Source organism: Furipterus horrens, unplaced genomic scaffold (genome assembly GCF_987537825.1).
Source record: "Furipterus horrens unplaced genomic scaffold, mFurHor1.1.pri manual_scaffold_5, whole genome shotgun sequence".
Taxonomy (NCBI): domain Eukaryota; kingdom Metazoa; phylum Chordata; class Mammalia; order Chiroptera; family Furipteridae; genus Furipterus; species Furipterus horrens.
This window is the reverse complement of record NW_028327175.1, coordinates 161,266,051-161,289,576: the sequence shown is the minus strand read 5'-3', so window position 1 is coordinate 161,289,576 and position 23,526 is coordinate 161,266,051. Positions and strand designations below refer to the sequence as shown.

The following is a 23,526-nucleotide window of genomic DNA, read 5'->3' as shown; positions in this document are numbered from 1 at the left end:
TGATCGTTAAACAGAAAATTGTTCTTTTAATGTTGGAAAGGCTATGACTCCCTTTCTCTTGACTGAGCCCATTTCTCTGCTTAACAAAGAGCATGTGGGGGTGGGCGTGGGTAGGCAGAGTGGACTTGACCCTGGGCCATCTTTCTACCGGTACAGATGGGGGTCTGCAGTTGGTGACATAGGTTGACTCAGCATATGCCATGGAACTCTTCTCCTTAAACCTAATTTCTGAAATAAACATGTAGTGGGGTTTTTGTTTTTTTGTTTTTGTTCTACTTATTTGCTGCTTTTGCTTATAAATAAGAGTTCTAGCAAAATGAGATGTGCTGGGCAGACACTTAAGGTGGCCCCATGATCCCAGCCTCCTGAGTTCATGCCCTTCTATGAGTTTGGGTGGGACCTGTGACTTGATTCTAACCAAGAAAACATAGAAAAGGTGATAGGTATACATGATGATGTGTATCGGATTGTTACATGAGGTGGACCATCTTGCTGGACTCTTGTTTTTCTTTTTCTCCTTTCATGGCTTGAAGGAGGCAAGTAGCTTTGCTGGGGAAGCCCATGTGGCAAGGACTGCAGGCGACCCCTAGCTGCTGAGAGCTCTCAGTCCTGCAAGGAACTGACAACCCAAATCAGCATGGAAATTATCCTTTTCCATTCAGGTCTCTAATGAGACTGCAGCCTTGGTCAACCCCTGATGGCTGGGATTTGAGACCCTGAGCCAAGGACCCGGCTCAGCTACACCCAGACTCCTGGCCTACAGATACTGTGAGATAATGAACATGTGTTCTTTTAAGCAATTAAGTATTTGTTAAGTAGCAATAGATTCTTAATTAATGAGGATTTCAGAAACCTGAGTACCTACTAACTGCGGTTTTTCTGAAATTGAAGCCTTCCTGTTACAATTTAAATTCAGTTCCTCAACAAAAACAGGGACAACCCATCATGATCTTTCATTCATCCTCTTTTCAGACACGAAGGCCAACATGTCTGCCCATGAGGGGAATAAAGGTTATACTTGCTGACTTTATCAGTCCACTTAGCCTTTCCTCACCAAGTCCTTTGCTGAAATTAGGATCATTTTTGCCAGTGGCATGCACTGATTTCAAGAAACTGGACTTAGTTACATTCCACCCCGGATCTGCTCATCTCACCAACCCCTCAGGCCATTTGCCTTGCTACTTGGTCCCATGGTCATAAAGCCACTACCACCATTGTCACCAGAAAGGAGAGACCCCTGTGCCTGTGCACTGCCTGGGCTGTATCTGCTCCCTGTTGGCTGGGAATGGGCCAGGTGACACTTTCTGAAGGATGAGGGAAGCAAAGTCTCACAAGGTAGACTTTGACCAATGAGAGGCAGGCAATGAGAAGGAGGAAAGAGGAAAATCGTTTGCCCTTCCTCTCCTCCAATACACTATTCTGAAATGTGGCGGCTCCATGTGGCATCGTTGGCTGCAAAGCTGTGGCCAGCCCGGAAGTGTTGAAGCCTGTGTTTGTTCTCGTCCATCCCTGCCTCACTTCCCTTTCCCTGCACTCCAAGACAGTATTTGTATAGAAGGTGTTGCCTCAGGCTCCTTCATTAAGAAAAGTCCCACAGTGAGGACCCTACATGCAATTCTTGATTCTGTACTTTGCAGACCTGCAGCTGGCATTTCCTTCCTGGCTTCATCTCCTTTGCTTCTAAGGGAGTTGGGACTACCTTCTCCCATCTTACTCAAGGATAGATAGACATTTGAATACTGGTTCAAACTCATTACAATTAGCACGGTAAGAGTACTGCCCCCTCTAGAGCAACTGTAATCACCATCCCATTGGGTGATTTTATGTAATGCAATGTTTTGGGATAATTCATACTGTAGTTCGCCTCAACATGGGCCTGATTCATCATGAGAGCTCCTCCAAACGCTCTGCTGTTATTTATCCCACGAGGTGCCCTACAACATGGTTGATGAACATGGCCTCTACCTCCAGAAGTAAACCCAAGGACCCCAAAGGCTAGGTGTGGCCACAAGGAACTGGAGGGCAAAGGGTCACCTCATGTGACAGCAGAGGTTGTGCTTTGCACGATGCCAGGGGGCACCAGTCCTGTAGAGCTCCTCAGAATTGTGCATCATGGCAGCCCTGTTTACACAGTCCATAGAAAACCTGCAGCCCTGGGAGTCAGTTTGGGTCATGAGTAATTGCAGGTGGAAAACCGAGTGTGATTCAGCAAGAGGGCAGGGCTGGAAGGTGGGAGGACCCAGTAGGGCAGGATACTAGGAAATGATAAAACCTCCCAAGCAGGTTTCTGTGCCTCAGCTGGTGGGGGACCCAGAGGCTGGTAACCCCACGGCTCTCAGTCTGACTGGGAGGTCACTGTCCATCCAGACCAGCATCACTTCCTGTTTTAACCCATCCTTTGTTTCTTGAAGATGTGGCAAGTCCCTGTGTGCCCAATACCATGCAGTGTTTGGGATATAAATTAAAATAGAAAAGGTGCCTGATGCCCTCAGGGAGTGTGGAGTCTGGTGTACGTAATCCTATGGCTGTAGTACAATGGGTACAAGGTGCGTCGGAGGGGAGAGGGGGATGAGAGAGGCTGGGGGAAATTTGCCAGACAGACATGGGGAGGTGGGGTTCCAGAGGACAAAGGAAGGGCATTCCAAAAGGAGGACACAGCACATGCAAAGGGACGGAGAGATGTTCCTTTGTCACTCAGGACTCTGACCCAGGTGTGTTTGCTGGAACAAACCCTGAGGCTTTCCTGAGAGCATCAATAGGAATCTGCTGAGCTGAGAGCCAACTGCACTATTGTCCATTCAATCCTAACACATTGGGACAGAGGCAGGAACGGAGACATATCACCTACCTTGCCCCCTCAGGGTGCTAATGAGAAAGAGTAGTCCCTTCAGTCACCATTCTGAATTCTCCAACCCAATGAGAAATGAGGCCCAGCCCTGGGGAACAGAGAAAACTGCTCCTTGAAGGTCTCATCTAACCTCCCTGCCCTTCACTATCTCCCCTGCACTCAGCAATTACCTGGAGCTGGGGAGGACTCAGTGCTTGGCTTGTGGCAGCAATACCATCAAAGGTCATCCTTGGCACCTGCCACATAACCCAAGCATGGAAGTGGAAGCCCCACACAGTACCAGGTAACTGACATTTGAACAAATCTGCTTATATCTGGCCTGAACAGACCCCAGTGCATTTGCACTTAACACAGCCTGTAAGAGCAACACAGAGCTAGGACTGCTCCCACTGTACAGATAAGAAGCCCAAGGCTGAACAAGGTAGATGATTGTACAGAGGTGCATACTCGGCAAGTGCTGGGGGCAGGATCTTCTGATACGGGACAAAGGTAGGACAGAGATGGAGTGAGAAGATATTTATCATCACTCCACAAACTGCTCTAGTTGAGGCTGCCAGCCTCACAGACACACAAGCCCAAGCACTGTTGCTGGGACTGCATGATGTCACTGGGATGACCAGTGGCCAGGACCAACATTCCACATGCCTTCTCAGTAGTGAGCAAGGACAAGCTTAAAGGTTCCATCAGAATGGCATCTTCCCTCTGCCCTGCCTTTAAGTGCAGGCGACCTGCCCAAGCCAGCAAATGATGGGGTTTTCTCGTCTTTGTCTGTTAACTCTTTCTCCTTAAACTCCACTGTATTTTCCTGGGCATTTCCAGGATCTGAATAGTGTTAAAAAGAAAAAAAAAAAAGGATCAGGAGAAAAGCACTCACTCTGTCAGCCATGGAAATGGATGGACATGGTCCACTGATAAGTACAGACTATGTTAAAGATGATATTACAGCTGGGAAGCACCACGCAGGCATCCAGCCCCTCTCCTGACTGTGCAAACCCAGAGAAGCATCCCCCAGTTGGGTGGGGGTGGGGTTCAAAACCCAGCCTATGGACAGACCGTGGCCTAGGGGTGCCCAGTACCAGAAGCACCCCCAGGTGCCAGCCTCATGTGGAGGAGCCACTTGTGGCCTGGGCACGGGGCACTTATTCACTTGCAATGGAGGTGAGGAAACCGATTTTCATCAGTTACACTCTGGCCCAGTTTGTGAACACCGGGAAAGGGGAGAGATGCTCTTCAAACACAATTTAAAAGCCCACCGGAGCCAGCTGGCCAGATGTGAGGCCCATTTTATAACGGGGAACATTTCCTCTCCTCTGCCATGCTGAGAGGCTCCGTGCTAAGTGTCTCTTCTGGAAGAATTTAATTCTGGGCTCACAATCCAGGTAAAGAGGTTTCTTCGGGCAGGGAGGCCCTGAAATGAGCCCGTTTATCTCTGGCAGGGCCTGGTTAAGCTTCCTCTCTCCCGAATGCCATTTGGGCACTTTGAAATAAGTGCAGTAAATTAGTCATGAGCTGCAGCACACTAACTTGGTGCTGGGCGCCCGGCAGCTTCGAGCAGCCCCTACCTCAAGAGTGAGGCTGCAGAGGCAGCTGGGCTCATGTGAGGCGAGAAAAAGCGATCCAAGCCTGGTGGTTGCAGCTCGAGGCAGCAAAGCGTTACCTGGATCACAGGGGCATGAAATTAGTAGCAGCGAGCAGGCTGGAGCCAAGAATAGTTCGTCATTGCAAGTTACTGCCCTCCGAAAGCCCGGTTCTGCAGCCTGGGATGTCGCGGGGAGGCACCCTCACTCTGGCATAGGCCAAAGTCATTTCTGGGCAGGCCAAGAAGTGAGCAGAGGGCAGGTGTCCCCACAGGGGGTGCAGGACCGTCCTGGCCGCACCTTCCACGGCTCCATGTTTGAGGCACTGGCCCAGGAAAGCTGATGGTGTGTGCCCAAGAGCAGGGGTGAGCTGAAGGGACTGGCTGGGCAGGGAGGGAGGGGCAGTGCATGTTCCTGGGGCCAGACGGGAGAGAGAGAGAGACAGGAATCCAGATTCACCAAGGTATGTTGGAGTGGCCGGGGACCCAAAGGCAGACCAACACTGGGGTCAGAATCAGACAGGTAAGCCCTGGAAAGACGCTGGCCAGACAGACCCAGCCACTCCAAGGATGGGAGCCCCACCAGCCCTCTGATGCTGAGCCTCTCAGGCTGTCCCAGCCTGGGCTCCCTGAGACCACTATAAATCTTGTGCTTTAATAGCTTGGAGGCCCTCCGCAGCCGCAATCCTTTTTCTTATCTCCTTTGGGATCCTTGCCAGAGGATAAGCAGAGTTCCTGAGTATTTCTGGAATGAGTCTCCCCTCTGTGTGAGGATTTCTGGGGCACATCTCTTCTCCTCTCAACAAGAAGGTGCTCAACCAACACATTTGCACTGTGAATCCTCACCTTCCTTGCCTGTTTTCTCTCCTTCCTTCTCTGTTAGTCCTTTCTTCTCTTCTGGCTAAAAGGCTCACTCACGTCTCCTTTGGGCTAGGGAAAAGCTCTTTGTCTTTACTGCCTCTAGCCACCAGGCCCTCCTTCCCTTCACTCCAAACTCCCCAAAAAAGGCAGTGCACATGCTCACTGTTAACGACTTACCCTCCTAGGCTGCTCTGGGGAAAGACTCCTTCAAAGGGTCCTCTTTGTACCCCACCCAGAACTGAGGCCTGGTCTCTGTCCTCATGCTCCTGACACCCACATGCCACCCTATCTATAAGGGCTGACTAGTGTCCTCCCCCAATTCATGTCTACCCAGGACCTCAGAATGTGTCCTTATTTGGAAATGGGGTCTTTGCAGATATAATTGTTTAAGATGAGGTCACACTGGATCAGGGCGAGCCCTAAATCCCATGACTGGTGTCCTCATAAGGAGAGGGCACACAGGTAGACACACAGGCGGAGAGGGGAGTCATGCTGCCACATCCAAGGAGGACAAGGATTACTGGGAGGCCCCAGAACCTGGAGGAGGCAAGGCAAGAAGGTAAGATTCTTCCTAGAGTATTTGCAGGTCGGCGAGGGGGGCGGGGCACGGTCCTTCTGCCCCTTGAGTTTGGGCTTCTATCCCCCAGAACTGTGAGAATAAGATTCCTGCTGTTCTAGACCTGTAGGTTGTGTGCCCTGTTACGGCGGCCACAAGGATCCACTATATCTCCCTTCAGTGCTCCCCGCTTAGACTCACAAGCCGCCCCTCAGAAGCCCAGTCCCCCTCTGCATTCTCTGCACCAGAGGGGCATCCTGAGCCCCATCCTTAGTCTCCTCCCTCCCTGTGCCAAGTCCTGCCTTGAGAAGCTTACCTCCCCTGGCTCCGAAGACCCCCCCCCGCCCCCGCCACACCATATCAGTCCCCACCTCTGAACAATTTTCACCGCCAGCCAGCTTTCCTGCCTGGGTGGCCTGCTGAGTCCAAGTTCCAAGCTCCCAAATTGAAGGCCTTTAAGAACCCCGAGCATCCCACCCAAGGCTCCTTGGTCACTCTTCCTTTCTTTAGTGCCCTCTCTTCAAGTTCCTTCAGTGTCACCTAAGGCTTACGTTTTCACCCAACGCACCCACACCTCCCCCTGCTCACCCCATCAGCTTCCCACCTACCCCCACACCTCTGCCCAAGCTCCTCCCTGGACTGGCCACCCTCGGCCCCCCAACTCTAAGCCCAGACCAGTTGTCCTGTCCTTGTCAGCCTCACAGGGCCGGCTACGATACTCGCTGCCCCCTCTCTTTCAGACCTTTTCCAGGATACCTTGGGGGCTCCAGTTTGGTTATATAATGGGGCAGGTAGAGGTGAGGGGGTGGGGAGGGGAGACTAAGGGATGGTCTCAGGTAGCAGACTGAAGAGAGGTGTTTGCTTCAAAAGGTATGAGGGAGTTATGGGAGGCCTCTGAACGATGAAACAATGGTCAGGGTGAGGCCTGGAGGGGTCGCCTATCGGAAGTAGGTGGGTGAATGGAGGGGGAGAAGCAGATGGCAGTTGCTATACATTTATCCATTCATTTATTCACTCAAGAGATGTTAAAGGCAGTTGATCTTCTAGAGCTCAGTCACTTATTCAACAAATAATGGTTGAGCACCTTATATCTGCCCAACCTGTGCTAGAGGCTGATACCATAGTGTGCTAGTGATGGAGGCAAAATAAATAGACTGCATTTACCATAATACATGCAATAACAAGAAAACCCAAATAATGGCTAAAATAGAGCATAACGGGGAACTGATGTAGGGGTAGTGAGAGATGACCTCCCGAAGGAGGTAATGTCTGGACAGAGACCCAAGGATAAGCTATGTGAGGGGTGCAGGGGAAAGCACTGTGGACAGAGGGAACAGCATACTGGCCCTGGGGCAGGAATGAGCTTGGTGTGTTCAGGCAACTGGAAAACCAGGTAATCTTGGAATACAGAGAGTGAGGGGACCAGGCATGGGTGGGGCCAAGGCGTCCATTGCAGGATCCTGAGCAGCTGAGAAACTTGGTACCAGCACACATTTGCTGAGCCCTCTCCATGCCTTACCTGTCACAGTGGATAGCCTCTCTCTATTTAAGTCTTAAAAAGATCACTTCTGCAGTTTCCATGAAAAATTGATTGGAGGGGGTGCCCTGGGAGACAGTGGCTAACAAGGCTGAGGATGGAAGGACAGAGGGAAATAAAGAGTAACCCCTAACTTTCAGGCTTGATCAACTTGGAGGAAGTAGGGTGTGCTGTTGACTGGGCAGGGAAGGGAGTCTGCTTCATTGCAGTCTGAGCACTCTGGATAATGTAACGACCCCAAGGTGAGGTTCCAAACCCCTGAATGTGGGACCACGACATATAATCCTGGGGCGAGGGTCTTCTCCCTGTCCCCTCTCTCCCTGCCAGTCCAGCATCAACACGACATGCCCTCCACAAACAGTTATAGATTAACTCAACACTCTGCATGTAATCGTTGAGATCAATAGATATTCTAGGCACAAGAGATTTAGTCCAAGTTCCCGCTTTCATAGAACGGACGTTCTGGTCAAGGAGACAGAAGGCAAATGCATAGAGAAATAAATAGATAATGTGTTGGGCAGTGATAAGTGTCAGGAGGAGAAATCAAGCAGGGAAGGTACCTCTAACACAGACCTCAGAACACCAGGGAAATAACTCACATAAGAGAGCATCTAGACGAGGGATCAGCAGCCCACTGCCCTGGGGGCCAAATCTGCACCTCTTTGTAAATACTGGAAAATGGTCTCTCCTGCTTGTCTGGGAATCGTTTATGGTAGCTTTCACTCTACAAGGGCAGAGTCAAGTGGCTGCAAGAGATGGTGTTGCCCACAAGCCTAAAATATTTACCACCTGGCCCTTTGCAGAAGAAATGTGCCAACCTCAATCTAGTTTCTTAAATAAGGAAATGGAACCCCAAGTCACCCAGCAATTTATAATCAAGTCAGAAACAGAGACCAGTGCTCTGAATCCCAGATCTTTTCACCATGCAGGGTGAGCACAGAAAATGGAAACATCATTTCTGTTCACCCTTCCAACCCCTCCTCCGTCAAACCTTCGCCAGGATCCCTAACAAGGGCCAGGCTGGCCTGATTTTTATCCTTTCTGTCCCCCCCATGCACCCTCAGGCTGGAATCTTAGTAGGCAGGGAACTGGGTCAGAAACAGATAGAGGAAAGGGTCAGAGCCAGAGGGAGCGCCGTAAACCCACACACATGGGATCCCAACCTATGAGGGGTGAAGCTGATGCTTGGTTACTGCTAATGCTTGGGCCAGCCTGTCCTCCCACTTCTGCACCCTGACCATATGGCCAGGGCAAGGAGGAAGTGGCCTTCCAGGAAACTCCCCACCTACCCACACAGCTCTCGCCTGACCAAGCAGCTCCTACAGCTCCCAGAGAGTCGACATGAGTCAATGTCCCAAAGCTGACCATATGGGGACAGGGACTATGCTCTGTGGCATTTGGGTAAAGAGGCGGTGGTCTGGGGGCACTCCAGCTGCTCTCTGCAGAAGAAAACCCAGGAAAACTATCAAGAACAGGGGATCCTGAGTAGACAGAGCTGATACTTCCTCACCAGACATGAAGTATCCCCTTTGGGGAGGCTGCTTCTCTTGGAGGTCCACGTGTGTCAAAACCCACAAAACCACATTGGCTGCTACAGGCCTTGGGTGCACGCACGCATGCATGCACGCAGATACACATACACACCCCACAAATACACACATGCACAGAGCACCCCCAAAAGGCAGGCAAGCCCCCCTCCTCCAGACCCTTCCCAGGCAATGATCCCTGTAATGAAGGCGCCTGGCACAGACGCCAGTTTGGTTCTGCTCTCTGAGTACTTGCGATGATCAATCACATTAAGGAGACACTTGAGCACTTAAGGCCCAGGCCATGTTCTAATTCGTCCAGGAAATCGCCACTGGATTCTAAGGACAGGAGTGGGAGGAAATAAACTCGAAGGCAGAGGGGGGCGATCGATAGCCCGGGAGAGCCGGGGAGCAGGCACAGGCGGGGAGACCAGGCCGTGCGCCCACCGGGAGAAAACAAAGAGGGTTTGATAACTCTGAGGCCCCCGAGGGCACGACTGACAGTGGCTGGAGTTGGGCCTTTTCTCTCCCTCTGCAGGATACAGCTAGAGCTAAAAACAGAAGAAAAAGTCATCACAGGGATATTTATTGGGTATGGCATGCTGGCTGGGTCTGCATTTAGAATCAGATGGTGGACAAGGGAATAAAAAAAATGACTCACTTTTGGTTCTAATTTCTAAAAATGATTTAGAACAGCCATCCACATCAGCCTGAGCCACTGGGCAGCTGCGGGGAGGGACCTGCCCTCTTCACCTGGCAGCCACACCTACAGCCTGTGCAGGAAGCTAGAGCTCCATTCCCTAGACCCCAGGGCCAATCTGCCAACTTCCTTTTTGGGACCACAGGGCTCAGGCAAATCCTGCTTTAACATGCTTTCATGGCAGGGGCGGAGGGGGGTGGGGTGGTCACTCAGCATCATTCTTTGGAACTCTGCTTTTAAAAAACGGATTATATCTTTTTCATTTGGAGTTACGCTTAGGAGCATCATGATCCATCTATATCCAGAATGGTACATGCTTCTCAAGGGACAGCATGTGGCATGGAGGAAGTGGCTCCCAGATACCTGCCCTCCTGCTAGCTGGTCACAGTGCCCACCTCTACCTCAGGGGAGAAAGAGCTGGCAGGGAGGGGTGTGCTGTCCAGGAATCTGGCTATTTGCCAAGCACCCCAGAAATTCAATGCCAATTTGGATACCCCTGGGTTGTAGCCCTTATTCTTGCCTTCATAGCTCTGTGACACCAGCAAGTTACTTATTACCTCCACTTCCCTGATCTGTAGAGGGAGGGAAAATTGCACCCTCATGGCTGACTGTGAGGTGAGAGGCAAACAGATGGAACACGGTTTTTCACATTCTAGATTGCAACCCACTAAGGGACATGAAATTCACTTAACAGGTCAGGACCAGAATCATATAGCAATATTTTGTTTTATCTCTGGTTGCCTCCTCTCCTAGTCCTAAAGATGAACTGTTTGCATGCTTTTCTGGAACCCCCTCCACTATGCACCTGAGCCCACGCTCTCTGTCTGCTCACCTGCCTCACTCAGCCGTGTGTCCTCCTCTTCTTCAGCACCTGTTTCTCCCTCTCTACTAGACCATTCACATGAGCACACAGACTGGCTGCTACTTCTCTTATACTAACAAAACAGAACTGGAAAATTGGTACCCTTGTTGACTACACCTCCTCTGTAACTCCTGCTTCATTTCTACAATGAGAGTTTTAAAGCAAAAGTCCTAGACACGGTTCTCCAGGTTTGCTATCTCCAATGTTCCCTCCCCCATCCTCTCACTCACAGCCACAGACCCAGCTTCTGCCCCTTCCCCTAGGGCGCTGTTCCCCAAGGCTACCAAGGACCTACACAAGGTTAAATCCAAAGGCAGACTCTTCATCCTCAGCTGGGGTGGCTTATAAGCCACTTACAGGATCGGCACAGATGATAACTTGCTCCTCCTTGAAAACTACTATCAGAGATTTTTAAAAAATGTAGATGCTGCCTCATGAAACTGTTGTTTCCATTATGGATATGTAGGCTGTGCGCATTTCATCTAGGTGACATGAACATTGTGGTCAAAAGAAGTATAAAAACATATGAAAGCACTGCCACAGAGCAAAAGATTTAGAGAATGGACAACATGGATGCAGGTGGCAGATATGAGTCCCTGTTGTCACTTCCTTTGTGACTGGGAACAAATTACTTATGTTTTTGAGCCTCGGTTTCCTGCTCTGTGAAATGGGTATAATAATACCTGTCCCATGGTGAATAAATGGAAATGGAAAAAATACAATAAAAATTTTTAAATAAATAAAAATAATACCTGTCCCTTGGGGCTTAGTAAGGACCAAAAGAATTCGTGAAAATAAAGCGTCTGGCATACAGTAGGTTGCCTAACACATACTATGGAATTAAAGAAAGAACCAGTAGCCTTAGCATACAGTGGCAACAAATGTTATTAGGATTCTGCATAGTCCTAGCACAGCAGCTACCTTGTAGGACGTAAGCGGTAAATATCAGAACTTCCTTCCCAGCGATATCTGGAGCCTCTGTAAGTGCTGCCAGGGGAAGTCTGTGTGCACAGAGGCCCAGGGGCCACAGAGCCTGGCCCCTGGCAACACAGCTGGTGGCAGAGGTCACTACTAGGACAGGAGCTGAAAGAAGTCCTTCTGTCGCCACCTGGACTCCTCACAGTCCTCTGTGGTCCAAGAGACATACCCAGCTTTCTCGCAGGTATGGAGCTTTTAACAAGTAAATTACCTGCCCTGGCTGGTGTGGCTCAGTGGATTGAATGTCAGCCTGCAAACTGAAAGGTTGCTGGTTTGATTCCCAGTCAGGGCACATGCCTGGGTTACAGGCCAGGTCCCACATCCTTTCCCTTTCTTCTTCCCTTCCCCTCTCTCTAAAAATTAAAATAAATAAATAAAATCTTTGGGGAAAAAAAAAAAGTTAATTACCCATCGGTCCTAAAACTCCTGGAATAGGTTCCAGTCCACAACCTGACCAGCACAGAGAGGTTACTGGCTGGTCCACACAGTGACAGCCGGTTCTCATGGCTTCATTTTCTCTTGCTTGTGTTACCCCAGGTGACAGCACATCCACCTCGGGGCCCAGTCGGTCCTTCTGCTCCTTTTCCAGGAGTCTGGCAAACAGGGAGGAAGAAGAGGGTGACTATGGAGCTCCCAGCTCCCACCAGAGGGAACATTTACCTAGAGGAAGGGCCATCACAGCCACAGTGAGGAACTCACCAAGCCCAAAGCATTTAGGTTAGACAAGCACAAGACCCTCCATTCATTTATGGTTATAAGGGTCCCAATGAGGAGCCTCGTACTCTCTGAAGTAGACTAAGCCAAGGAAAGCCATTCCTTGGACTTCAGCAGGGAGACTGCTCTAATTCTCCAAGGAGGAAACACTCCCCTCCCCTGCCAGCTTTGACAACTTACAATGCTGGAAGTTTCTGTAGAGGGCTCACCCAAGTCTCTCCTGAAGCAGTCTAAGCCAGTTCAATGGACGTTCTGCTGGAAGCAGAGAACAGGCTGCATGTTAGCCTCACCTGGGAAGCTTAAAAATGCTTGTGCCCAGGCATCTCCTTAGAGTGCACCAGCATCGGGTGGGTGGATGAGGCAGTAGGCTTTAGAGGCTCCCCGGGTGATTCCAGTGTGCAGCCAGAGCTGAGACCATCAAGGTAGAGGAAGAAGCCAGAGAGCGTGCTCCTTACCATTTGCTAGCAAATGACCTTGGGTCAGTGCCTAAAATCTGAGTTTCAGTTTTTCCACCTAGAAATTGGGGGTGACAATATTGAATACACCAGGTCATCCTGCAGTTAAAGATGGCAGGTCCAAGGTAGGTGGGCATGGGCAGCATGACAGTGACTTTGAAAAGTCAGCAGGTCATAGTCAAGACCAGCTTCCTCTTCTCTGAACTAGTTAATTCTGGTTTCTTTTAACCCCTCCTCCCTGAACTGGGATGTCTGCTCTTAGTTTTAAGAATAGCTCACTAGTCATCCTATCCTGCTTCTTTTGGGGCTGGGGTGGGGGGGCGGTGCTGAGGGGTTGGGCTGGGACCAAGGTGCTGTAAATGAGGGTAGGTCCCCACCTGATGCATCACGCCAGCCTGGGTCCCTTCCCTATTGTAGGAATCCTACTTCCTATCTATGCCAACCCACCTAAAAGATCAGAATGTCCTTGAGGGTGGCCGCTGTAACCCCCAGATCTTCTGCTCCTTTCTAGAGCCATGCCATCCTTATTTGGGGTTTGGATGATGGGGCTTTCCTCCCCAGCCATCTAATAACTAACCTGACAAATATTTAGTGTCTGGTACTATGTACCATGCACTGTGCTAGCTGTTCTAGAGGCACAGGGATGTACAGTAACCTCCAAAGAACAAACAGTTTAGTAGAGGAGGTGTCCTCATCTGTGAAACAGGTACTGTCATCCCTGACAGTAAGTTCCTGCCTCACGGGGGAGCAGCAGGGTTAAATGAGATAATATGGGCAAAGCTCTTGAGCGGTGGCACCCCCCAGTAAACGCTGAATACCTTGAGCTATGTGGTGAGAACCTAATGGGGAAGTCCAGTGGGCTCTGGGGATCCAGAGGGGAGCCCGTCATTCAGAGGTTTCCATTACTGTTGACACAACAGCCCTGGGGCTAGGCGCCCTCTGGTCAAGGGATGGATGGGACAGCAGTAGATGGCCAAGCCTGGGTTCTGGCGCTGCTGACACCAAGTGGGACTGTGGGTCCCACCCATGACCTGGCCACATCCCGCAGCCCCCGGGGCAGGCCAAAGTGCACAGGAAAAATGTGTTGGAAGGGGGTTATGGAGGCCACGTGGCAGGTGGCAGGGAACGACCACAGGGAGTACTCTCCTCTCTGAGGAAGAAAGGAGGCATTCCAGCTTACAATCCCTGGTCCAAGGGCAGCCTGTACAGGTCTGTAGGAGAGGCCATGGGGAGGGCAAAGAGACCGCATGATCAAGGGTGGCTTACAAACCTTGGGGAGCGGGAAGCAGGGATGCTGACAGCTTGGAAGCTGGGTCCAGAATCCAGGGGTACAGCCAAGGTACCTGGGCTTCCAGTGTGGTAAAGAAGGGCAGATCAAGAGCAGGTTCTCCATACAAAGAAAGGCAGCGTGTGCCAGAGTCAGGGTGTGGGGTGGGCCCTTGTCTCCAGGACAGTCCCCTCTACACCACTCTCTGAGCATGATCAATTTTGTAATGATCTACAGTAGTCCTTCTCTATATCACAGTTCACTTATCGCGGCCTCACTGCATCACGGGATTTTTAAAAATATTATATTTAATTATTTATCGCAGATTTCTCACTATATCGCGGGATTTTGCATTACTGTATACATATGTTGTTAAAGTTATGTAGGTTTAGGAGCATTAATATGTTTAAGAACATAAGTAGTATTTATAAAAGTGTGGAAAAGGTTAATAAGGGAGTGGGAATGGTTTATAAGTATGTGGGAAGGGTTTATAAAGCCTTAAAATATATATAAATACTAAAATAAATGTAAAGTTCCTACTTCGCAGGTTTTCACCTATCGCGGGGGTGTCTAGAATGTAATACCCGCGATAAGTGAGGGAATAATACTGTACTCACCTAAATTCTCCGTGAAATTCTCTTTAGCCCTTCCTAGCTACGTGACCTGGGGCAGGTTACCGAACCCCTTTGAGATCTAGCTTTTTGTCTGAAAAAAACAGGATTGATTAGAGACAATGTGTTTAACATCGCTGCCAGCACAGAGTGGGGCTCAGAAGATGGAGGCTGTCTGGGCTCCCTTGCACCCCTTTCTCATGTCAGTTCTTCCTTGTTTATGCTCTAATTTGTTTGGCTCTGGAATGGCCTGTGGTAGGTTCGTTCAAAGTTCTTATTCCAGAGAACAGAGACAAATGGGCAGGTGAACAAGATGTTTTCTAAACCATCCCCCAAACTGTTCCAGGCAGAAGGAACTGAGCCTGGGATGGCAGGTGACCTTGAAAGTGATGTAATTTGGGGGGAGGGGGTTTGTGCAAACATTCTTATTAAGTCAAACTTGCCAGCCAATGGCATCCATCCCTGGGAAATATTAAAAGGAAAGTATAGGAAAAAACAACAACCAAACCCATAGCTAACTGAGTTGCAGGTGGCAGCTGGAGACAAACCCATTTGATTCTCCCCCACCTTCCCTCAAAGTGACCCTCAGGTGACAGAGCAAACCAGCCATCTCTCACAGGAAAATCAGGAGGAGAGGAGGAAAGAATTGGGGAGGTGGGTGGCAGGAATGGGGAGTTAGCAAAGAGAAATGGCCCGCAAAATGCAGAAATGCCCCAGCATGCTTGCTTCCCAAAGCCGGCCCATGAATCGAGGGGTGACAGGTCTCTCATCTCTGATGCCAAGAGCCAGGAGTTCCAGGCACCACAGGTACTACATCTGCACCTGCCAGCACTTGGATGAGGCAATAAAGCATCATAGCAGGGCCTGGAATGCTAAGTGCCTGCAGCTGGGAAGGGATCGCCTTGCAGCGAGAATGGCTCACAGCAGACGTCCACTGTGCAGGGGACGTCCACTGTTCGAGGGCTGGGCTGGCTCCCAGAGACATGCCTGTACATCCTCTCCTGCCCTGGGGCAGATTGCTCCCAGAAGCTGGAGCTGGGACAGGGGTCGGGGGACAGGACAGGTGTGCTTATAAATCTGGTCCTGGGGGCCACCCTAGGCTAGTGCTGGCTCAGACAGACAGAGGCCTTCTGGAGGAAGCCCAAGTGGGCTGAGTGATTTACCAAGGCCTACAGAAAGCTGAGCTGCTTGAGTCACTGGTAAATAAAAGTGGATCATAAAGCACCTGGGTAAGCCAAGCGCCTGGAAACACACCGGGGTTGCATCCCCCAAATGACAATAATGATAATAATGTTTATACAGCAGTTACAGCACTAGTGCCAGCCCCTGTTCTAAGTGCTTTGTGTGCAGAGTAATTTACTTAGTGCTCACAACAACCCTAAGAAGTTGCTGCTAGGATTATCTTCCTGATACATGCCAGGAAGACAACACAGTACAGGGAGGCTAGAGAGCTAAGCGCTAACAGAGGCAGAGCTGGGACCCACACAGTCTGTTCCCAGAAGCCATGCCCTCAACAGTGCTTCTCCAGTTCTACTGTGCCTGTCAGTCACCTGGGGGGCCTGAGAGCATGCAGCTCCTGGCTCAGCCAGTCTGGGGTGGGGCCGGAGACTCCGCATCACTAACAAGCTCCAGACACGCCTAGGCCAAGGACCACACCTGGAGTAGGAGGCTCTAAACTACTACACTATGTTCCCATGACACCTCTGCAGCTGTGGAAATGGGTCGATACCACACTGCTCTGGCCACTGGAGGCAGCTATGAATTCCTCAGTTAACAGAAGGCCCTCACAAGGCGTCAGAATTAAGGGATGTACTTCAATCATGATTTCTGGGGTGAGCCCAGATTAGGATTTTTTAAAAGCTCCCTGGGTGATTCTGATGTGAAGCCCCGGCACAGTCCCCAAAACAGATAATAGGAAACCTCAGTCCACGTGTCAGATTCAGTTCTACAAAACTGGGGAAGGTTTCTGGGGGTTAGATCACAGATTTCAAAGGTGCTTTCAGGAAGGGGAGGTGAGCCACCTCGTGGGCCAGTTGAGGGTATAACTAAGGTCTGCTAGCGTATAGTCTTCTTGTCTCCTGGGGCACCCCTGGAGGAGAGGGGCAGCTAGCAACCCCCCAGCCCGGCATGCCTTCAGAGAGGTCCCCAATTCCCTATCCATGAGCTTTCAAGAGAGAAGAGACACGAGCCTAGAACAGCTGAGGAAATGGGCTCTTGACAAAGATTGACCAAACCTCCGAGTCCTCTTCCTGCTCAGGCCTCAACCTTGCCGCACCCCCTGCTGTCCTGTATGCTGCCTGCCCAGCCAGTCTCAGCAAGAATCCTGCTAAGTCAGTTTATTGAGAATGCCCCTTGATATTTGATCAAGTTCCTCACCCCCAACCTTGGTTTATATGTCCTCGGCCTGCTTTCAGCAAGAATTCTCCTACCCTTGGTGGCCCCCCTTAGTAATTTTCCATCCACTGACCTCCCCCCAACCCCTACTCTGCTCCTTGGCTATAAATCCCCACTTGTACTTGAGTAATTGGAGTTGAGCCTGATCTCTCTCCCTCATTGCAATAGTCTTGAGTGAAGCCTCAAGTGGCAGGCTAATTTTTTTAACACTCCTCCTGCCCAAGGGAAAAGCCTTCCCACAAAGTGAGCAGCCCTAGATGGCGGGACAGGGCTTGGTGCCACTGCCAACCAAACAGAATTTAGATTCCTCACTTTGGCATTTAAGGCCCAGGCAATGATCTCAAGCCTTATTCTCTCTTCCATGCACCTCAGATACAGCAAAATTAGATGCTTTACTATTCCTCATACACACACCTGAACTTTCTCCCATTCTGCCTTTGCCCAGGCTTTTTCTTCCACCTGGAATGTCTCCTCCTCATTCTTCTAATCCACCTGCTCGGATCCACAGCATTCTCTCTTGGTGACAAGACTAGTTATCCTTGAGTCTTCATTTTCCCCTGTCTTCCATAACTATACAACCATTCATTTTAGCTGGGTACATGATTATCTGGGGAAAAAACTACATTTCCCCGTCTCCTTTATATCTCATGTGGTCACATGACTGCATTCTGACCAATGTGATGCAAGCAAAAGTAATGTGTGTTACTTCCAGCTTTCTTATGCCCCTCCTCCTCTTCTTATTTGATTTCATGGTTAGAGCTCCAACAGCTATTCTGGACTGTGTAGTGATCTTTAACAAAGAAGCTACACATGGTGAAATAATTAGGTTCCTGACAACATGTAACATCATACCAGGCTTGGGCTGGCCCCTCCAGACCTGAACATGAGAGAAAAACTATTTTCCATCTTAATTATCCACCAATTTTTTTGAATATTCTGTAACTCAAAGCTGAATTTAATGCTATTAGATCCACCCTTTCAAACCCCTGAAAGCATGGACTCTGAATTCTTGAGTTTACCATATTACATTGCAGATAATCATCATTTGTACCTTCTTCCCAAGTTAAATAGTAAGCAATCTGAAGGCCAGGACTGTGTCTTAGCCATTCCTACATGAAGCATGAGACCTCATATACAACACAAAACATGTCTTAGGATTGAATTGAATTTCTTCTACTATACTCCACATGGCTTCCCGATGCGCATATCCTTAGCATGCCACAAACCTTCCTGGTATGGTGCGCCTGAGTAAAGGTGCCCTTCACTCCATCCTGGCTAAGTGCACCTCCCGCCTCCCAGGAGAAACATGCCCTTACCAGGATGTCTGAGTCTTCACTTTCCTCCCCTGGGGCTGGGCTGGAGCAGTTGCAGAGTTTGAATATCCAGTACTCCTTGGCAGTGACAAAGAAGTTCCATGGCAGGAGGCTGCCAATTCCGAGGCTGAAGAAGATGATGTAGGTCCCATTGAAGCGGTCCTCAGGCCTCTGCAGGCTGGGTGAGCGGTCTAGCAGCTTCTCAAACAGTGTTTCCTGGTCAGCATGGAGAGAGGTGCTTGCAGTTCTGTAGATGGAGTTGGAACTGTGATGAAAGTCATCCTCTGAGACAAAGGCCACTGTTGAAACAGAGAAAGAAACAGAGATGGGGCAGGTGATCAGAAACTAAAGCTGGGGACTCACCCATCCTACAAAACTGACCATCTGTCCTGGGGTCTGTGGAATCACTAAAGCATGGTTAGAAAGCTTCAGGTTTAAGGATCAGGGAGAAAGACAAGATGTCAGAGCTGTATGCAACCTCAGGGGTCAACGCCACCCCTACCCCATGCAGGGCAACAGGCAGCAAAGGAGTATGTGACTGGCTGGGAGTAAGGCAATGCAGTACAGTGGGGCCTGTGGCAATCAACTCAGAAGGACAAACTGGGTCTCAAAGTCCTCATATTTCTATGCAGCCATAAAAAAGGAATTAGTACCCCTGGCGGGCAAAGAATGCACTCTCAACTCTTTTCAACTTTATGTGAGAAAAGTAAGGAGCAGGAGAATATGCTATTTGTGCAAAAAAGCAAGGCTAGGGTGGGTGGGGAGGAAACTATACACACAAATGTCTGTACATTCTCTGGAAGGATACACAAGAAATTTCTAGCAGTGTTACCTCTGAGGAGGAAGGATGGGGACTGGGAAGGAGGGGACTTCACCTCACACTCTTTTGTGCCTTTTGAATTTTTAAGTATGTAAATGTATTACTTGTTCAAAAAGTAAAATTATAAATAAAAATAAAGGCATTTAACAACCCTCAGAATTGGAGAACATATTTGCCAATACATCTAATAAAGGGTTAGCATCCAAAATTTATAAAGAACTTACAAAACTTAACACCAAAAATCCAAACAACCTAATTAAAAAATGGCAAAGGACCTGAATAGACACTTCTCCAAAGAGGACATACAGATGACTAATAGACATATGAAAAGATGCTCAATGCCACTAATTATCAAAGAAATGTAAATTAAAACCACAATAAGATATCATCTCACACCTGTCAGAATGGCTATCATCAATAAATCAACAGACAACAAGTGCTGATGAGGATGTGGGGAAAGGGGAACACTTTTGCACTGTTGGTGGGAGTGAAGACTGGTACAGCCACTGTGGAAAGCACTATGGAGATACTACTTCAAAAAATTAAAAATGGATTTGCCTTTTGACCCAGCAATCCCACTTCTGGGAATACATTCAAAGCAACCCCAAACACTACTTCAAAAAAACATAAGCACCCCTATGTTCATTGCAGCATTATTTACAATCGCCAAGATATGGAAGCAGCCCAAGTGTCCATCAGTAGATGAGTGGATAGAACAACTATGGGACATTTACACAACAGAATACTACTCAGCCATAAAAAAGAAAATTTTACCGTTTGCGACAGTGTGGATGGACCTGGAGAACATTATACTAAGTGAACTAAGCCAGTCAGATAAAGACAAATACCATATGTGGAAACTAATGAACAAACTGAACTAACAAGCAAAACAGAGACAGACTCATAGATAGAGAGCAGGATGACAGCTAAGGGTTGGGGGTGGAGGGATTGAACAAAAAGCAAAAAGGACTCATGGACAACAGTGTGGTGATTGCAGATGGGAGGAGGGTATAAGGGAACTAAATGGTAATGGGAAAAATAAGTAAATAAACAAACAAATAAAGGTATTCAAATTAAATCATTTTTTAAATTAAAAAAAACATTTCATCCTCACCCAAGGAGTTTTTTTTCTTTGCTTTTTAGAGACAGGAAGGGATAGAGAAAGAAAGAAAAGAAACATCAATGTGAGAAAGAAACACTGATTGGTTCCTCTCTCACATGTTCCCCAACTGAGGATTGAACTTAAAACCTGGGTATGTGCCCTGACTGGAAATAGAACCTGCAGCTTTTTGGTCTACAGGTTGATGCTGCAACTCAGCCACACCGGCCAGGGCAATAAAATTTTTTAAAAGCCGATGGTGTCCAGAGCTACCTCTAGAAGCCAGTTTGAGACATATTAATAGTCCACACTATCATTTCATTTCTGGGGAAACAGAGGTCCATCCAGAGTGGAAGGTCACAGGCCAGGTAAATGGTCAAGCCTGGGTTTACAACTCCTGCCTGGGCCCCTGGCCTCTATTCATCACATCCATCAGGAGACAACCACTCCCTATCTGTGATAGCTCCTGAGACAAAGGGAAAGTTCTAGGTTGCCAATAACTATTGCCTACATGGCCTTGGGCAAGTCACCATGCTTCTGCGTCTCTATTTCCCCATTGGCAAACCTATTTAAAAAACCAAAAAAACCAAAAAAAACCCTACGCCTTTTTACAATGGTTATGTAACTACAACTGACTGGCAATGTCTGGCCCATGGTAGAGACTGTTGCACAAATGTCAGCATCTTCCCTGCTATCATGGGCTTGTCACCTGGCTGGCTGGCTACTGAATTTGACTGCAAGGTAGCATGCCTACATCTATGCTCTATACAGCACCTATGATGTGGCAGCAGCTTGATAAATGGAAAATACATAAAGCTGAGAATGGGATACTCTAGTCCCTTCTATAGTAGCTTCCTCCCTGCCCAATAAATCAATAAAGAAATGTGTCTCAGCTCACATGGGAGGCTGAGCCTTACTCAGAGCATCAAGCCAGGCAGAATGAAGTCTTTCTTCCCTGGTGAGATGGGAACGCCCTATCACATAGGGACAGAGCCTTTTCCATTATTTCAAGAGAGCCTCACAACAGTCCTCAGAATTAGGCAGGACAGGAATTATTGTTTTGGTTTTTTTCCCAGATGCAAAGAATGAGGCCTTAAAGACACTTGATTTGTCCCACATTTAAACAGTAAGAATTCTCAATAGTTAAAATTAAATCCAGTACTTATGCACACTAAGGTCTGTGCCTAGCACTTAGCCTGACGACAGCCTAATAATATGGCTAGGTACTACTCTAAGATCCATTTAGCAGATGAAGAGTGAGGCTCAGAAAGGTTAAGTAATTTTCCGAAGGTCACACAGCTACCAAATGGCAAGTGTGAGGTTACAGAGCCAAGCAGTCTGAGGCCCACAGGGACTCCTTGGCCTCCTGCATCTGCAGGCTCCCAGTACAGACAGGAAGGCCTCACAGCAAGTGAGCTATGGGCAGAGATGAAGGCATCACTACAGGGTAACTTCATCAGTGTTTGCTGAATGAATGTACTCTGTGCTGCCAGGGTCTTCTCCCCTACTGAGGTGGCCTCTGTCCTGGAGCAGGCAGGCAGGACGCTGCGGGACACCCGCATTCAGCCAGCAAATCTACTTTAAACTCCCCTGGTTGAACAGATCCTTTTCCCTGCCTTGATTCACAGGGCACCAATACTAACAAAGTAACCAGACATTAGTGTTTTAAAATTCTGACTCATGTAGGACAGTAGGGAAAAGGCAAGTGGTTCTTTCTAGATGCTCCAGCGACAAGGGTGGGTGCAGAGGCCACCAGCAGGGTTATTTGGGCCCACACTTGGCGGAGGCGCATTCTCGGCTCCAGGTATCTATTTATCCAGGGCCGTTCAGCCTTGACTGAGCTTCTGAAGGAGCCAGAAATTTTCTTTAACCGGGTCACAGGCCAGGGCATTGGAGTGAGCAAAGTCTCATTACTCTTTATAAAAGCTAGCTGCTGGCTTCTGGATTGAAAAGAAAGAAAAAGGAAGGTAGAGAAGAGTGCCAGCATGCCCAGGACAAGCTGGCTGTGGCTGGTGCGTTTCTCAAACACCCACAGGAGTTGGCCACACGGGGCCGGCTCCCTTCCTGGGTGACGGGGCAAGGGGCAGCCCCTACACAAAGGAGCAGGAACCGTGGGGCCTGGGACCACTGCAGACCAGCATCTGGAACTGGGTGCTGGTTCCGACGAGGCTTCTTACTCTGGCTGGAGCTGTCTCCCCTCTGTGCCTCATTGTCCTGGTCCGTGACGTAGGGATAGGGGGGCTGGTGAAGCTAACCCACTGGAAACGCATTGCTGGGGTATAAGGCGCCACCCAGAGACCATGGAAGAACGGGCCTTGGCGTGGTGGACACTCTCAGCCCCAGGCGCCCCGATTTCGACCAAGAGTCAGCTACCCTCTGGATACCTTGAGCTGAGTGGTCCATACCCAACCCCCCCTCCCCGCCCCCCCAAACCAGACGGTGAGGTCCAGTCTCAGGAAATGCGGAAGGAACAGGAAGGGAGAGAATGTGGAAGAGAAATAAGAAAGACCCAGGGAGAGGGAAAGTGAGAGGGGAGTGGGGGGAGGGGAAAGAGCGGGAAGAAAGCCGAGGGACGCTGGGGAGGGGGGCACAGCAGGAAGTATGCAGCGGGAGGGCCCGGGCTGGGGTCCTGAGCTCCCCTGAAGCAGCCTCCAGAGGGGCCCATGGTGAGGGGGAGGGGAGGGGACGCCGAGCGCGGGAGCCCAGGGACGACGGGGACCCTGAAGAGCTGACTGCTGGTCAGGCGCCGGCCCGCACTTACTGTCGCCACCGCACCGCCGTCACCACTGCCTCCCCGGCCGCCGCGGCCACTGCGACTCGGGGCTTCCCGGGGCTTCCCGGGGCTCCAGGCCGGGCCCCGCCTCCCGGCCCTGCCCTGGCCCCGCCTCACGGTCCCGGCCCCGCCTCACGGTCCCGGCCCCGCCTCACGGTCCTGATCCTTCACGACCCCGCCCACGCCGCCGACGCCGGTGGTTCCCTCTTTACAGAGTCTCCTTTCACCTTCTCCCGTTCCCGTGCCCATTCTCACTCAGGTGGAGGAAATGAGGCGCCGGCCGCTACTGCACTGTCCCCGTGGGCCGGAACCCGCGGAGGACCCGCGTCTCAGGGCTGCGGCAGCGCGCCGCTCGTCCACCTTCCGCGGACCCCGTCGTCTCAGCCCGGCCTCTCTGGCTCCCAGAATCCCCCACCTCACCCCCAAGACCCCACAGAGGGCCCACTCTGAGTTCAGTCCCCAGTCCTCCCCAATATCCCTACTTTTCCCCCCAGAGCCCGGAGCTGGCCCCAGCCACCCCAGCTTTTGCTCAGTGTCAGGCCTCCTGTGTGCTGGGCCAGCGCCATGGAGCTTTTCCTTGTCATCGCCTCGCCGAGGCAGCGGGGCAGTTGGACACACAGCCCTCAGGACCACCTC

General features: G+C 50.0%; 1 protein-coding gene across 2 annotated transcripts in view; it reads right to left on the bottom strand.

Annotated features, from left to right (window-relative positions):
* Positions 1-22,973, bottom strand: part of SLC29A3 (solute carrier family 29 member 3) — a 42,235-nt gene extending 19,262 nt beyond the window's left edge. For both annotated transcript variants that reach the window (XM_090278155.1, XM_090278156.1), the window contains exons 1-2: positions 22,879-22,973; positions 18,202-18,497 (exon numbers count right to left, since the gene is read on the bottom strand). In XM_090278155.1, the coding sequence (XP_090134281.1) occupies positions 18,202-18,497; position 22,879 (297 nt within the window). In that variant the 5' untranslated portion in view covers positions 22,880-22,973. The remainder of the gene's footprint in view (positions 1-18,201; positions 18,498-22,878) is intronic.
* Between the last annotated feature and the right edge of the window lie 553 nt (positions 22,974-23,526).